The sequence below is a fragment of the Vespa mandarinia genome, chromosome 3, assembly GCF_050613455.1.
Source record: "Vespa mandarinia isolate Hongniang chromosome 3, ASM5061345v1, whole genome shotgun sequence".
Lineage (NCBI taxonomy): Eukaryota > Metazoa > Arthropoda > Insecta > Hymenoptera > Vespidae > Vespa > Vespa mandarinia.
In genome coordinates, this window is record NC_140812.1 from 570,001 (window position 1) to 585,000 (window position 15,000).

At 35.5% G+C, this 15,000-nt stretch overlaps 1 protein-coding gene across 2 annotated transcripts in view; it reads right to left on the reverse strand.

Moving 5' to 3' along the window:
- Positions 1-2,165: 2,165 nt before the first annotated feature.
- svp (COUP transcription factor 2) overlaps positions 2,166-15,000 on the reverse strand; it is a 126,539-nt gene continuing 113,704 nt past the window's right edge. For both annotated transcript variants that reach the window (XM_035877980.2, XM_035877982.2), the window contains exon 4: positions 2,166-5,204. In XM_035877980.2, the coding sequence (XP_035733873.1) occupies positions 4,930-5,204 (275 nt within the window). In that variant the 3' untranslated portion in view covers positions 2,166-4,929. The remainder of the gene's footprint in view (positions 5,205-15,000) is intronic.

The window sequence follows — 15,000 nt, forward strand, 5'->3', positions numbered from 1 at the left end:
CGAGCGTATTTCAATATAAACAATTGGCGAGCGAATTTTCCCCGACGCGAGCGGCAGTGATTTCTGGCCGACGTGATGGCGATGCCTCTGTCTGCGATCGCGACCCCATGTACCCTCGTAAAGTTACTCCTTTCGAGTTTCTTCCTCTCTAAAAGAGACTGATCTTTTTTTTCTTTTTCTTTTCCTTTTCTTTTTTTATTTTTTTTTATTTTTTGTCTCTTTTACATCCATCTACTTTATCTCGGTCTCTTGTCCTCTCTCTCTCTCTCTCTCTGTCTGTCTCTGTCTCTGTCTCTGTCTCTGTCTCATCTACTTTTCACTTTCTTTTCATTTCAAAGCTACTCACCAGTTCGAAGAAAGTTTCGGCCTCACGAAACGCGAATAGAATTTCATCTTCTTGAAAAATAAAACCACCTTGGTCCTCTTACTTGAACGTACGCATGTAAGTATATACCTAAAATTCCTATGTCTATCATTCAGTGACGATTGACAGATCTTCGATATAATATATGTTTATTCTTTGCGATTTTTTCATATATATATATTTCTTTATATATTCGTATTTATATATTTATACTTTTTTTTATGTATATATATATATGCATATATATATATATATATATATATATATATATATATATATATTAAGTATGTACACGTTTTATACAAAAATTCTTTACGCTTCTTTATACATTAACTATGTATAGAATGTAACTGTATGTGTCGCATTTGTATGTATATATGTGTATGTGTTCATTTGTGTGTCATGTTCATGCATATATTTCTCATGTATGTTTCTTTCTCTCTTTCTCTCTTTCTCTCTCACTCTCATTCTCTCTCTCTCTCTCTCTCTCTCTCTCTCTCTCTCTCTCTCTCTCTCTCTCTCTCTCTCTCTGTATTTTCGTTCATGCGATCCAGACGGCAATCAAGATCATTTGCACTTACGTAAGATATAATTATAATACACTTTTTTTTTTTAGAGTTTCACATTTGCGAGCAAAGCGTCTTCGTATTTTGGCGAATGTCTCGAGAGAGATCCTTACGTACTTACTTACATATTTATTTCGGCATTCAAAATCAAATTTTATAAACAGGCCCGTGTCCTCGTCGTCTGTTAGTTGATCGTCACATTATAACACATTTCTAATACACATTTATATTTATCACTTAACATTATAAATGATATTTAAGTACTCGAAAGTAACAATAAGTCGCGTTATCTACGGGATAGAATAATAAAGTATATAAATGTATATATGCGCGTGCAATTATATATGTGTTATATTATGTATGTATACGTGTGTGTATGTGTATGCATGCGCGCGCGCGCTCACATACGCGTGTGTATGTGTTAGTATGTGCCTATCGTTCTCTTGTAAAGTAAATAAAAAAATGGATAGACGAAAACTTTTTTCCTATAATACCTAACTCGCGACTTTTTTTGTGCACGTCGAATTTCTCTCGAGACAAAAACGCCGTCCGTTGAAAAAAAAAAAAAGAAAAAAAAAAAAAGAAAAAAGGATTGATTCTTTTTGTTCCTTCTATTTTTTTCTCTTATCCCTTGTTATTTTTGTTCCGTCTCTTTCTACCTTTTCATCTTCTTCTTCATCTTCTTCTTCTTCTTCTTCTTCTTCTTCTTCTTCTTCTACTTCTTCTTCGTTGTCGTCATCACGTTCTTCTAGAAACGACCGGTCTCCTTAAAAATATTAGAAATTATCCCATATACCCCCTAGGTGCTCGATTAACTAACTAGCTCGACAATTGCCACATTTACTATTTTTAAACGTAGTAATCAAATATTTTTTTTTCTTAATATCATTAGACAACCCTATACAACGCGATGATTTCTTTCTTTCGGATATATTGTACAATATTTATAAAATAGAAAAAAGCACCGTCTCAAAAAAGTTCGATTTCAATTTTGACGTACATATATATATATATATATATATATATATATATATATATATATATATATCACATTATTTTATAATGTTTGTCTATCTGTTTTTTTTTCTCTTTTAACGCATCACTTACACACACACATACACACACACACATTTTTTCTTTCCCTTTGTCTCACTCACGCACAAATATTCGCTCGTACGCAAAGCTCGAGTAAACATTTTCTCTTTCTTGTTTTTCACTTTCTCTCTCTCTCTCTCTCTCTCTCTCTCTCTTTCTTTTTCTCTCTTTCTCTCTTTCTCTGTCTCTCTCTCTCTCTCTCTTTCTCTCTCTCTCTTTTTTCTCTTTCTGGCTCCGATAATAACGTATCGATGACTTATCAAAAAAGACGCAGAGCTATGACGAGCGATTTCAAATATTCTTGAATTAAAAATATATTTCAATGCATCTCGTCGCGTTTTTGCTCTTGGACGCTTCGAACATTTCTATCTATTTCTCGTTGAATATCACTCTCTTTCTCTTTCTCTCTTTCTTTCTCTCTTTTCTTTCTTTCCTTTTTTTATTAGATATTTGCCGATCACCGGGTACGTTGATTTATCTAAAAAAAGAAAAGCGTTTACAGACGACGAGGCAATGGTTCAAAGAATGTTTAAATATCGAGAGCAACAAGTTCGATTGTTAAATAAAAACAAGAAAAGTGAAAAGAAAAAGAAGAAAAAAGAAGAAAAAAAAAAGAAAAAAAAAAAAGAAAAAAAATACCAAACACCCGAATGTTTTTATTCGACTTCATTACGCGAGAAGAATCGTCGTCATGGCGGATATCGCGATGGCACTTAACATGTGCTCGTTCGTTAATTAAATTCACTATTTTCTTTCCCTCTCTCTAGCAAAGCTCGAGTAAACATTTTCTCTTTCTTGTTTTTCACTGTCTCTCTCTCTCTCTCTCTCTCACACACACTCTTTTTTCTTTTTCTCTCTCTCTCTCTCTCTCTCTCACTCTCTCTCTCTCTCTCTCTGTCTTATCTCATTAACTTAAGTAAAATCTCCCAAAACGTACAAATACCATATTTACAATCATCGTATGTTCGTTGGGTCGCTTAGATTGTTTTTGTGATGTTTAAAAAAAAAGAAAAAAAACAAGAAAAAAATAGAAAGAAAGGAAGAAAGAAAAAAAGAAAGTAAGAAAAAAAAATTCCAACCTATATCGTTTACGTTCTTAATTATTAAATAAATCATAAGATCGAAGATAATTAAAATCGTTTAATAATTAATCCTTATCGTGCTACGTCGCGTTACATCACCTGATGATTGCATCTTGTGTATCTCTTGCGTTTTAACACTTAATAACAAAATTAAAATATATTTCGTCATCCTCGCTACATATATATATATATATATATATATATATATATATATATGTATATATATATGTATGTATGTATATGTATTTATATATATATATATATATAAACAATTTACAAAAAATTTATAATTTATATTTATTACAATGTACTAAAAAAACATTGGTACGCAGTTTAACAATTTTTCCATATCTTCACAATATCCAGTAACTTACAATTTTTATTCAAACGCAATTTTTATCATAACCCTCTCAAAGGATAACGATCGAGTAATATCAAATGAAATGAGTAAAATAGCAACGGGGAGATAAGAAAAACGAGTATTTACGTGGGTTGTTATTAACGGGAATAAATTAATTTCAAAAGAAAAACGAAATAGTAAAAATATATAAGGATAACGCAAAAGAAGGAAGCTCTGTGTGCAGTTAAGAACATAATAAAGAAGGAGAAAAAAGGAGAAAGAAAAGAGAGAAAGAGAGAGAAAGAAAGAGAGAAAAAGAGAGAGAGAGAGAGAGAGAGAGAGAAACAGATTCCAAAGATCTGATAATAAGATGAAAATTTCAATGGAATGAAAATGATTCAAATGAAATAAAAAAGATTACTCCTTGCAGGACTACACTTTTCGAATAACAAAATTTTCTAATAGAATAATATATATATATATAGAGAGATAGAGGAAGAGAGAGAGAGAGAGAGAGAGAGAGAGAGAGAGAGAGAGAGAGAGATTTCGTAGAACACGTCAAGGCGAAGGATGACTAAGGTTCCTGGCATGACTCGACCTAACGGCGAGTACTCGACGCGAAGATCGATTCCTCGAGATAACACCGCGAAAAGATCTTTTCTCTAGCGCGCTGCGCTTTCTTAACTCTGCCGTTGCTCGATTATAAATGCTAATTTATGATTTCCTCGCGTCACCTCTTTCTCTCTTTCTCCTTCTCTCTTTATCTCTCTCTCTCTCTTTCTCTCTCTCTCTCTCTCTCTCTCTCTCTATCTCTATCTCTCTCTCTCTCTCTCTCTCTCTCTATCTTTCTCTCTATCTTTCTCTCTCCTCTTTAATTCTATGATATACACCGTACAGTCATACGTATCACGGCCAGGCTTGACTTTTATCCCTCTCTCATTCTCTTCTTAACTCGATCATTTTAAAATGTGTGTATATATGTATGTATATATGTGTCCGTGCGTGTGTGTATATGTGTGTGTGTGTGTGTGAGAGAGAGAGAGAGAAGGAGAAAGAGAGTGTTAACGGTGTTCTTGGATGTTGTTGGGCCACTAACTTGGCGCCTCTGATTTTCTTCTCCGACAACGTCTTCATTACATCTTCCTTTCCTCTTCTTTTACACCGATGTCTTCCTCTTCTTCTTCTTCTTCTTCTTCTTCTTCTTCTTCTTCTTCTTTTTTCTTTTTTCTTCCTTCTTTCTTCTTCTTCTTTCTCTTCATTCTTCTTCGACTTCCATCAGCTGCAACTTTCGTCCTCTTGCGTTTCTATTTTGACGACGATGCTGAATAATGTCAACCCACGATCGAATAAATCTCGTTGATGATCTCAAAGAAATTCGAAGGATTCGATTTCCTCCTCGTTGATCGCCGAGCTAAGTGTCGAGGTAAGATGGCGACGATGATGATGATATTATGCGGAAGCTAGCTGCCGCCAAACAGAGTGTCACATCGGGGACATGTAAGGCCAATTGAAGCTGCTACCACTGAGCAACATATCTCTGATGAGTGTCTCGATCGGCGTTTTACCAACCAAACGGACAAAGAACAGTTGCTCGATCACCTGCGAGGATACAGTCCTCAACGACGGTAATCGTAACAAGAGTTTGCCGAACCTCGTTGGTTGGTTCGGATATTGGGTCCTACAGTACTCCTCAAGGGCACACTGTGATTTTTCTTGAAGGGATTCGATATGAGCCACATCGGAGAGTCCGCAGGCATCTGTAGAGAACAACAGAAAGAAAAGGAAATGATCAAGTTAACGAGCGATTTTATAAAACTTATTTTTTTTTTTTTTTTTTCTTTTTTTTTTTTTTTTTTGAGTAGTCGAGAAATTTTGGCTTAATGTCAAAATGATTCAATCGAACAAATTGATCCTATTGAAAATTTTTCCGAAAAATAAAAAGACAAAGGTATGTATTATATATAAAAGATAAAGGTATATATTATAATAATTGACAATACTTGAAAAATAATTATTGGTCAATACTAAGATAATAATTAGAATGATTAAACATATATATATACTATATTTCAGTATATAAATATATGTAAGTAGATATCTATATATAAGTATGTATATATAATATGTATATGTGTGTATATATATATATGTGTGTGTGTGTGTATAGGTATATAATTATATACATTAATAATAAAGTATATATTATATATAATCTTACTAAAAATACTTATTATAATTATATAATTTTTTCTAAATTATACGTCTGGGTTGGTTCTCATTGAGAATGTAGATATAGAAACTAAGCTATGATTCGATAAAGGAAACGAGGACGGACGGCTACAAGATAGAAGCGAGAGAAAGAGAGAGAGAGAGAGAGAGAGGGAGAAAGAGAATCTCCGGCATAGTACGGGGGTAGTATTTCAAGGGCCTCATGGGGTTGCCGCGAAAGCTGCCCTCGGGCCACCAGACACGCAGTCAAATGAGACTCGGATGTTGGAATGCGAGCCAACTAGCGAAGAGGAGAGGAAAGAGCGAGCAAGTAGGAGAAAGAGAGAGAGAGAGAGAGAAAGAGAGAGAGAGAGAGAGAGAAAGTCTCTCACGCTGCCCGTGCAAATGTCAGACTAATCACGTGGGGTGTCCTCTTGTTTCAACGTGGCGCTCCTCGGGAAACGCGCGAGCGCGATAATCCGCACTATTGTTTTGCTGCGCTGAAAATTCATCTTCTCTTTCAGCAGCATAACGTTTCGCTCTTATACCTACACGTCCTCGTCCTTTCTATGTCTATCCTGATCTCTTTCTCTCTCTCCCTTCCTCTCTTTCTCTCTCTCTCTCTCTCCCTTCCTCCCTCTCTCTTTCTCTCTCTCTCTCTTCATCGTACGTGAGAGCTGGTTTTTCAAAAAAGAGAAACCGCTCATCATAGAAGAAAAGTAAAAACGTTCGTTTCGTTTCATGATTCTTCTACTGTCTCTCTCTCTCTCTCTCTCTCTCTCTCTCTCTCTCTCTCTCTCTCTTTCTCTCTTTCTCTCTTTCTCTCTTTCTCGATTTACTTCTTCTCCCTTGCTGCGTTACCGGTAGTTTTCTGATCGTATATAGCCAGCTCTAGATAAAGCTCTACAAGCTCGTTAGCGCGTATTCTCGTTTTGATGTATTTAAATGTATCGAATTATGTATTATAGTAAGTCTGAAATATCGAATTATTTGTTATGAATTTGTTATCGTCGTTTTAACATGATGGGGTTAACGACCTCATCTTATTATGGATTAACATTATTTTATTCGTTATGAAGTATTAATTGAAGAACTTGTTAAATTTGTATACTTTAAGATATGATACTGTAGACATACACATACACACACATACACACACATACACACACATACACACACATACACACACATACACACACACACACACACACACGCACGCACGCACGCACGCACGTATACATACATACATACATACATATATATATATATATATACATACGTAAGAAAAAATACTATGTACGAATGTATATTTTTGCGTAAGTAAAAAAATTTTGAATTAAATTAAATCCGATAAGAAATATTAAGTTACATTTCTTAAGTGTCTCACAACGAATAGATATTTATCCTATCTTTATAATTTCAATGACAATAGATTTGACTTTCAAGAAGGTCGCAATTGAAAATGATCATCATTGATTACGCCTCGCGTGAAATACATAAAGTTGTATCAGTTGATTGAGTTAGATGAAATATGATCGGTAAATTTTGATAAAAGAAAAAAAGAAAAAACAAAAAATAAAAAAAAGAAAGAAAAGTAATAGAGGAACGTTCTAAGAGCTCCCCCTTTTTTTTTCTTTTTTTTTTTTTTTTTTGGGTAACATTACGAATTCGTTGAGGCTAAAAGCGCGTTTCGTCTCTTCCCATTTCATTATCGCAACTCCAAGAGTGTTTCCGTGAAATGAGAGAGAGTGAGTGTGTGTGTATGTGTGTGTGTGTGTGAGAGAGAGAGAGAGAGAGAGAGAGATATCTACTGTCGAAGAACACGAGAAGAGACGAGAAATCGTTTTATCGAGGAAGACCACGATGGTACAATACGCGTGGAAAATCAGGGGAGCGGCCAATATGTGTAAATCGGCCTTACTGGGTAGTTTAGTCATCGTACGACATATACACGTATAGATATATATATATATATAGAGAGAGAGAGACATGCGCATACAGATATATACACATACTAAGAGATAGGACCGAGGGTGGAGAGCTTTTTGCGGTCCCGATGGAACAAAACGTCATTTCGCGTTACCGCCCCGTAATGCCTCTAGTCTCCTCTACCACTCACATATACATATATTCTTTTGTATGTATGTGTGCGTGCATATATATATATATATATATATATTTATGTCTGTGTATGTATGTGTATGTGTGCGGTAGGACCGACCGCGTACACAGAAGCTATAGGCGGATTCCTTTGTGGCGGCCACGTGCGCGTAATGGGCCATTACGCGTACGTATGGAAATAATGCGATTTGCATTTCGAAACGAAGCGTTCTATGCATCCTTCGTGTGCGGAAACCAGAATCTTCATCTTTTCTTCCTTTTTCTTTTTCCCTTTTTTTTATTTTTCTTCCCCCTCTTCTTCCTCCTTTTCTTCTTCTTTCTCTTCTCACTGCAACTTCTCTTATTTGTTATTTTCTACATTAAATACTACGATCTCGCGTTATTATTATTAATTAACTGATAATAATGTAAATACAATATATCGAAGCTTTATCTAATTAATCATTTTCATTCAGTTATCTTTTCGTTCGTATGTCTTTTTCTCTTTATCCTATCGTATTTGCGCGCCATTTACATTCTTACGAGTTTAAATATATATATATTACTCGTTAATGTAATAATACAATGAACATAAAAATCTCGATGGAATTTCAACGCATATCTCATGCTTCATTGGTACGTTTGAAAAAGCGCAAAAATGACCTTGACAAATCTGAATAATACGAAGGAGAACGTGTAATAGGATGAGACAATCGTAGAAATATTGGTAATAAAGTCAATCGGGAATTCTTTATAGAGTTTACTAACCATCGTCGTCATTGTCGTTCTGTTCTCTTCAATTATGAAGAGGAGAAGAAAGACGCCATTTTTATGGCCGCAGACATCATAGCGTACGAGCAATGAAATCACCGTTAAGATCGAAGAAGGGTGACGAGGGAGGGGCGGCAGCGGCGGTGGGGGGGGAGGGTGAAAGAGCAAAAAGATAAAGAGAGAAAAAGATAGATAGATAGATAGATAGATAGAGAGAGAGACAGAGACAGAGAATGACGATAATGATAATGATGATGACGATGACAATGATGATGACGATGATGGTGCCATGTTCAATTTAGGCGTCGAGGCGAGTCGATGTATTTGTTTCGTTCGCGATCGACGAGTAGTTCAATTAAAGGAGACCGCAAGGAATCCGCCAACGCGCGACCAATAAACAAACCGTCGGATTGGCCTATCCGATGTCGTCAGCGCCAATTCACCGCATCAATTCGAATAATGCCGTTGAGTGGCGTCTCATTCTCCCTCTACTTCTATATCCAGCTCATCTTTCTTTTTTTCTTCTCTTCCTTACTATTCCTTTTTCTTACGTACGTACGTACGTACGTACGTACGTACTTACTTACTTACTTACTTACTTACTTACTTACTTACTTACTTACTTATATACATACATATACTTCTCTCTTTATTCACTCTACTCATTTGCCGCTTGCACGCGTTAAACGCTAAATGCCCTGGCGCCTTGTTGACCGAGCACCATCGTAAATTAACCAATCTTAAACCTCTGGGCGCTCTATACTCTTCCTCCTTCTTGTTCTTCATTCCTCGGTGTGTTCTTCTTTCATACGGATTTTTATTTTGGGTGTGTGTGTGTATGTATGTGTACGCGTGTGTTATTTCTTTTTCTTCATTTTTTTTTATTACTAACTTTTTATTTGTTTTTTTTTTTTTTTTTTTTTTTTTTATAACCACCTTTATTTTTATTATTTATACCCTTTTATTTTATTTCAAAATTAAAATTTCGAAAGCTTTCGAAATGTCACAGTATTATTAATGATATTCTCGAAATGAGGATCGTAAATTATTCATTAATAGGCGTATTCTTTTTCGTGAAAATTATTTTTTATTACGAAATTCAATGAGAATCGTTTTGGCGCAACGCTTGATTAAAATCATTTTTATCTGAAGTTTTACGTAAATCATTTTCTTTTTTGTGTTTTAATAATTTTCTCGATGGACTAAAAAAAAGAAAAAGAATATCGATTTATATCGAAAGATACCCGAGTATTTCAACGGCGTTCGACGTTTTCTATGGATTTTGAATTCTCTATTTCTCTCTCTCTCTTTCTTTCTGTCTTTGCTTTCCCGGTTAATTACGTACGTTCTTGCTGTAGGAGTTATTTACGTTGATAGGAAGATAACGGTATCGAATGGCGCTTCTTCGAACGTTTCCACGGCCAATATATACAGCGACTCGTTCGTTCGCTTTCTGCGTCGTTCGAGAACTCCTATCGAGCTTGTCACCCTTAACGAACTCGACGATCCCGATTACTTTGAGATTTCTCGCACGCGATTTATATCGATTGCTTGTGCAAGTCGAGGGACTTTAAACGAATTCTACGAGTCTACGATCTTCCTTAGAAAATAGCGATAAATAAAAAAATATGAAAGTTACGAGCCGTAATCAGTGGATTGTAAATCTAAATATTTTCTTTTGAATTTTTAGAAAGTAGATAAAATGTTATCGCACAGAGTAAAGATCATATATCATGTATTATATTTGAAAATAGATATTTATTTGGTATTAGATAAGTCGATATTTTAATCGTTTATTTAAACTATCAAAATACAACTATAATCATATAAATAAATATATGTATATCTGTGTAATTAAATAATATCTTGTATAATTGAATAATGGTTACATTAATTATTTCAACATACAAATAATATATAAGAAAGATTTTTTAAGAATAACATAATATATGATAAAAGATTAAGTATGAAATTTTCATTTTCATTTTTTGTCAATTTTGATTAAGTATCAAAATTTTATCCTTTATCCTTTCTATGTAATAATTTCGTTACTTTTACTTTTCTCACATTAACCTTTCAAATAACATTAAAATTATTATCAATTATTTTTCAATATTTTTTTTCTGCGAACAAATGTCATAAAAAAAGAAAAAGGTAAAAAAGAATAAAACGAAGGAGACGAACAAAAAAAAGAAAAAAAAAGAAAAAAAGGAGAAAAAGGAAAAGAAAACAGAAGAGAAAGAAGAAAAAGACGAAGAAGGAAGAAGACAAATCTTCGACCTTAATATCACGACGACGAAACCTTCGATCTTCCATCTCCGACACGATAATCCGAAAGAATATGTACATCCTACTTGTAATCTCTCTGGTTTGCAAGGAGGTTTAGAAGGGGAGAGTGGTGGGATAGCAGTCAGAAAGTCGTCGTTTCAGCAGAAGCTTCCTAAGAAAGCCAAGACGAGGATGAGAAAGAACTCGACAATGCAAAAGACGGTAAGACTCTATAGAAACGTCGTGTACGTACGTAAAACTTCTCTGCGGCTCGATTTGCGATTTCCTTCGCAGATACATACATACTAGATGTACACAGATATCTAACATACAAAGGCATAAAGAGGGAGAAAGAGAAAGAGAGAGAGAGAGAGAAAGAAATAGAAGGGGTAGTAATATATAGGTACCTATATGTAAAAGAGAAAGAGAAACGAAAATCGCAAGACGGTGTCGGTGAAATCACGAAGTGGGAATCTCTACCGAGAAGAAGGTGTCCGCGTCTCTCCTTCTTTCAATGTATGCACGCGTACAAATAAGGCGTCCGGAGGAGACAAATGACGCGGAGAGGGATCAGCATGGGCCGACACAAAGCATCCCCTGAGCACCCTTCCCGAGTCGGAGGTGACGTCACTGACAATGGAAGGTCGAGCTGTGATTAAAGATCGAGAGACTCCGTAAAAACTCCTTGAAAAGTGCCGTAGAGGTGGTGGAGGAGGATGACTACGATAGAGAAAGAGAGACGGAGTGAGAGAGGGGGGAGGGGGGAGGGGGGACAGGCGGACCTACCGGCGTGAAATATTGCCTCCGTGCCACCCGACAGCTATATGACATTTCCGAAGGGCATGGAAGAATTCTCGCGACTCTCTCGCTCTCTCTCTTTCTCTCTCTCTCTCTCTCTCTCTCTCTCTCTCTCTCTCTCTCTCTTTCAGACTCAATCTCTGGGTATTCTTTGCCTCCCACTATCCACATTTTATTCCTGGATAACCTTCCCTTCGTCGTTTTCAACTTTCTTCCTCTTCCATTTTTTCTTTTTTCTTTTTTTTTTTTTCTTTTCTTTCTTTTCTTCTTCTTTTTTATCCACGACTTCGATTAATTTCGAATGAAAACTCTCGGAACGTTCTGCTCGTTAAGCCGAACTATCTCTATCTTCTGCTCTCTCTCTCTCTCTCTCTCTTTCTTTCTCTCTATTTCTGCCGAGGTGAGGATTAGCTCGAAGTGAATCAGCGTGATACCGGAAGGGGGATGTGGGGTGCGAGGATTCGTCGAGTATCACGACAAGAAGAAGTTCTAGTGAAAATAAGGAAAGATGGAGGCCGTCGTGCAAAGAGTAAGCGACCGCGAGAATGAGAGAGAGAGAGAGAGAGAGAGAGAGAGAGAGAGAGAGAGAGAGAGCGAGGAAGTTCATTACGATCGTCCGTAGGCCACGATCGCGCCTTGATAACTCCTGATTACGGCGAGGGATACGCGCGCTCACGAGGTATAATTTACCGTGCTTAATTCGCGTCTTGTAACAGGTGACTTACATTAATGGCTTCTATCTCTCCTGCGGACCATGCGCGCGAGCATGCCGGACTCGTCGGCGAGAAAGAGAAGAAGAAGAGGAAGAAGAAGAAGAAGAAGAAGAAGAAGAAAAAGAAAAGGTGGAAAAGGAAAAGGTGGTGGTGATGATGGTGGTGGTGGTGGTGGTGGTGATGCTTCTAGTGAAGGAGGAAGAAGTGATGGTGAAGAAGAAGAAGAAGGAGGAGGAGGAGGAGGAGGAGGAGGAGGAAGAAGAAGTTACTTTATCGCTCGTCTCAACTCCGAAGAACGGGAATCCTCGCGATCTGTGCACCTTTCGAGTTTTATCCTTCACCACGGTGAGCGGTTAATTTCGCATCGAACGAAAGTCCTTTCAAGCGAACTGGATAACGGAAGTGTCCGTGTCATCGTTCTCATATTTAAAAACGTAATCTCCTCGATGATATTTTTTTTTTTCTGGTAAATAAATTCGAGTAACGGATCGAGAAAATACATTGAACGATGTAAGATCATTTCAAGACAAATCCTTTTATTTATTTCTTTTTTTTTTTCTTTTTTCTTTTTATTTCAGCTCTGAATTCGATTATTGGTTTTCTTTTTTTTTGTTCTTTATTCTGTTCTTTTTTCCTCTTATAAATTCCTTGAATCAGTTTTAAAATAAATCGTCAAAATGTTGATTAATCTGATTTATTTTGAAATGCTTGAGAAAGTAAGTCAATGAATAAGAGAGTTTAATGCGTTTGAATAAAAAAATTTGAATAAGATTAAGAATGCATATATACGCGTATAATCGTATTGTAAATTCAATGCGGTTTGTTAATTTCCACGTATCGTAATGGCCGTCGTAAAGGTGAGAACAAGAAGGCCACCGACGGTTTACTAGAAAATGACGTAGACTGTTAAAGGCGAACAGGAGCATGTCGATCGTGCGTCGGTTTGATTTGCGTTTCCCGTTTTTGTCGAGTTCTTGCGACAGAGAAGGAACGATAATTATTGGCTTGAGTACTCAACAACCTGACGACCGATTCCTCGGCCATAAGTTAATAAATGCATAAACGTCGATCGACGGACGACGGACGTTAAATCGTGTATAAGGGGAAAAAAGATCTAGGCGAACGACTTGTTTAAAGTTTCGAAATAAAATACAACGATGATTATCTATCTATCTACCTACCTACCTACTTACCTATCTATCTATCTATCTATCTATTTCCTTCTCTAATGCTTATTCTATTTTAATAACGATTCGGTTGGAACTTAGATAGTAATGAAAATACAGCTTTTTTTTTTCTTTTTTCTTTTTTTTTTTTCTTCGAGAAATAATATCTCGTACGTTATTAAATTAATCAAACATTTTTTTTTAATTTTACCATAATATTTTTGTCACATTCTTATATAATATGATAAATGATATTATACTATATTCATAGTATACATTTTAATAGTAATTAAAATGAATGATCTATTTTTCCTAATGAATGTATTTTTTAATCTTACATATGTAGATTTTATATCAATCTTTTATTTATCGATTTATTCATTTGCATTTCTTTCCTTTCAACATTTTGAATTACATTGCAGAATAGTCTCTCTTTCTCTTTTCTCTTATCTTCTCCATTTTCTTGTCGAAATTTCTCATTTGAATATCGTAGGGCCGATCAATTCTCACTCTTCTTGTTTGAAGGCGTCTCAACGACCGACCGGTCGGAGATTATCCAATAAAAGTGCTTCTACGCAGGCAATTATGAGATTTTGATGTACGTCTGGGCGCCTCGAATTTCCTCCTGAATGAAACTCTACTCAAGTCAAAGTGGGAAGAAGGAAAGGGTAGGTATCGTCCAGAAGATAAAAGGATGTTGCGTCGCGTCGTCGTTGTTGGTCAACGTCGTCGTCATCATCATTATCATCATCGTCGTCGTCGTCGTCGTCGTCGTCGTTGTCGTTGTCGTTGTCGTTGTCGTTGTCGTCGTCGTCGAATCGGTTGAACCATTCATTTCTATCTTCTACTCTGAGACGAGACTCAGTAACTGGATGAGAGATACTTTATACGTCGTTGAATCAAAAGCGTTATGTCGTAACGTCGAGGACGACTACGACAAAGGACTAATTAAGTTTTCCCGCATACGATAATTCTCCGGTATATTCGTCAAATTTTTCTTCGTCCAGACGAACAATCGTTTTCTCTTATTCGTTTACATATTGAAAATACGAGTTCTTCTTTAAAATTGTATCGAACTATTTAAGTTTTTGTTCTGACACGTTAGTCGTTCACGTTCGAAAATAAATTTTTATTCCTACTGCATAATGATTAGAATTATTTTAATATGTTATTTTAAATATTAATGAATTAACGAATGAAAAGCATGAATGAAAGAATAAATGATTTGAATGAATGAATGAATGAAAAAAACAAAAAAAGAAACAAAAAAAAAAAAAGAAAAAAAAAGAAAAATGGCAAATGCAAATATTTCGTTCAATTTGAAGCTCAATTATTACCTAACTTTATCCATTTATATACATATTTGTTTATTTATATATTTAAATAAAAAGCGTTAAAAATAAATCTCGAAAGTAACCAAACAATTTTTTTTATAAAAGAGAAAAATATCAAGAATGTAAATGTGTATGCATATTTATATTTATGCAAACGTTTTAAATAAACAATTAACGATATCAATTAGTTTTTTT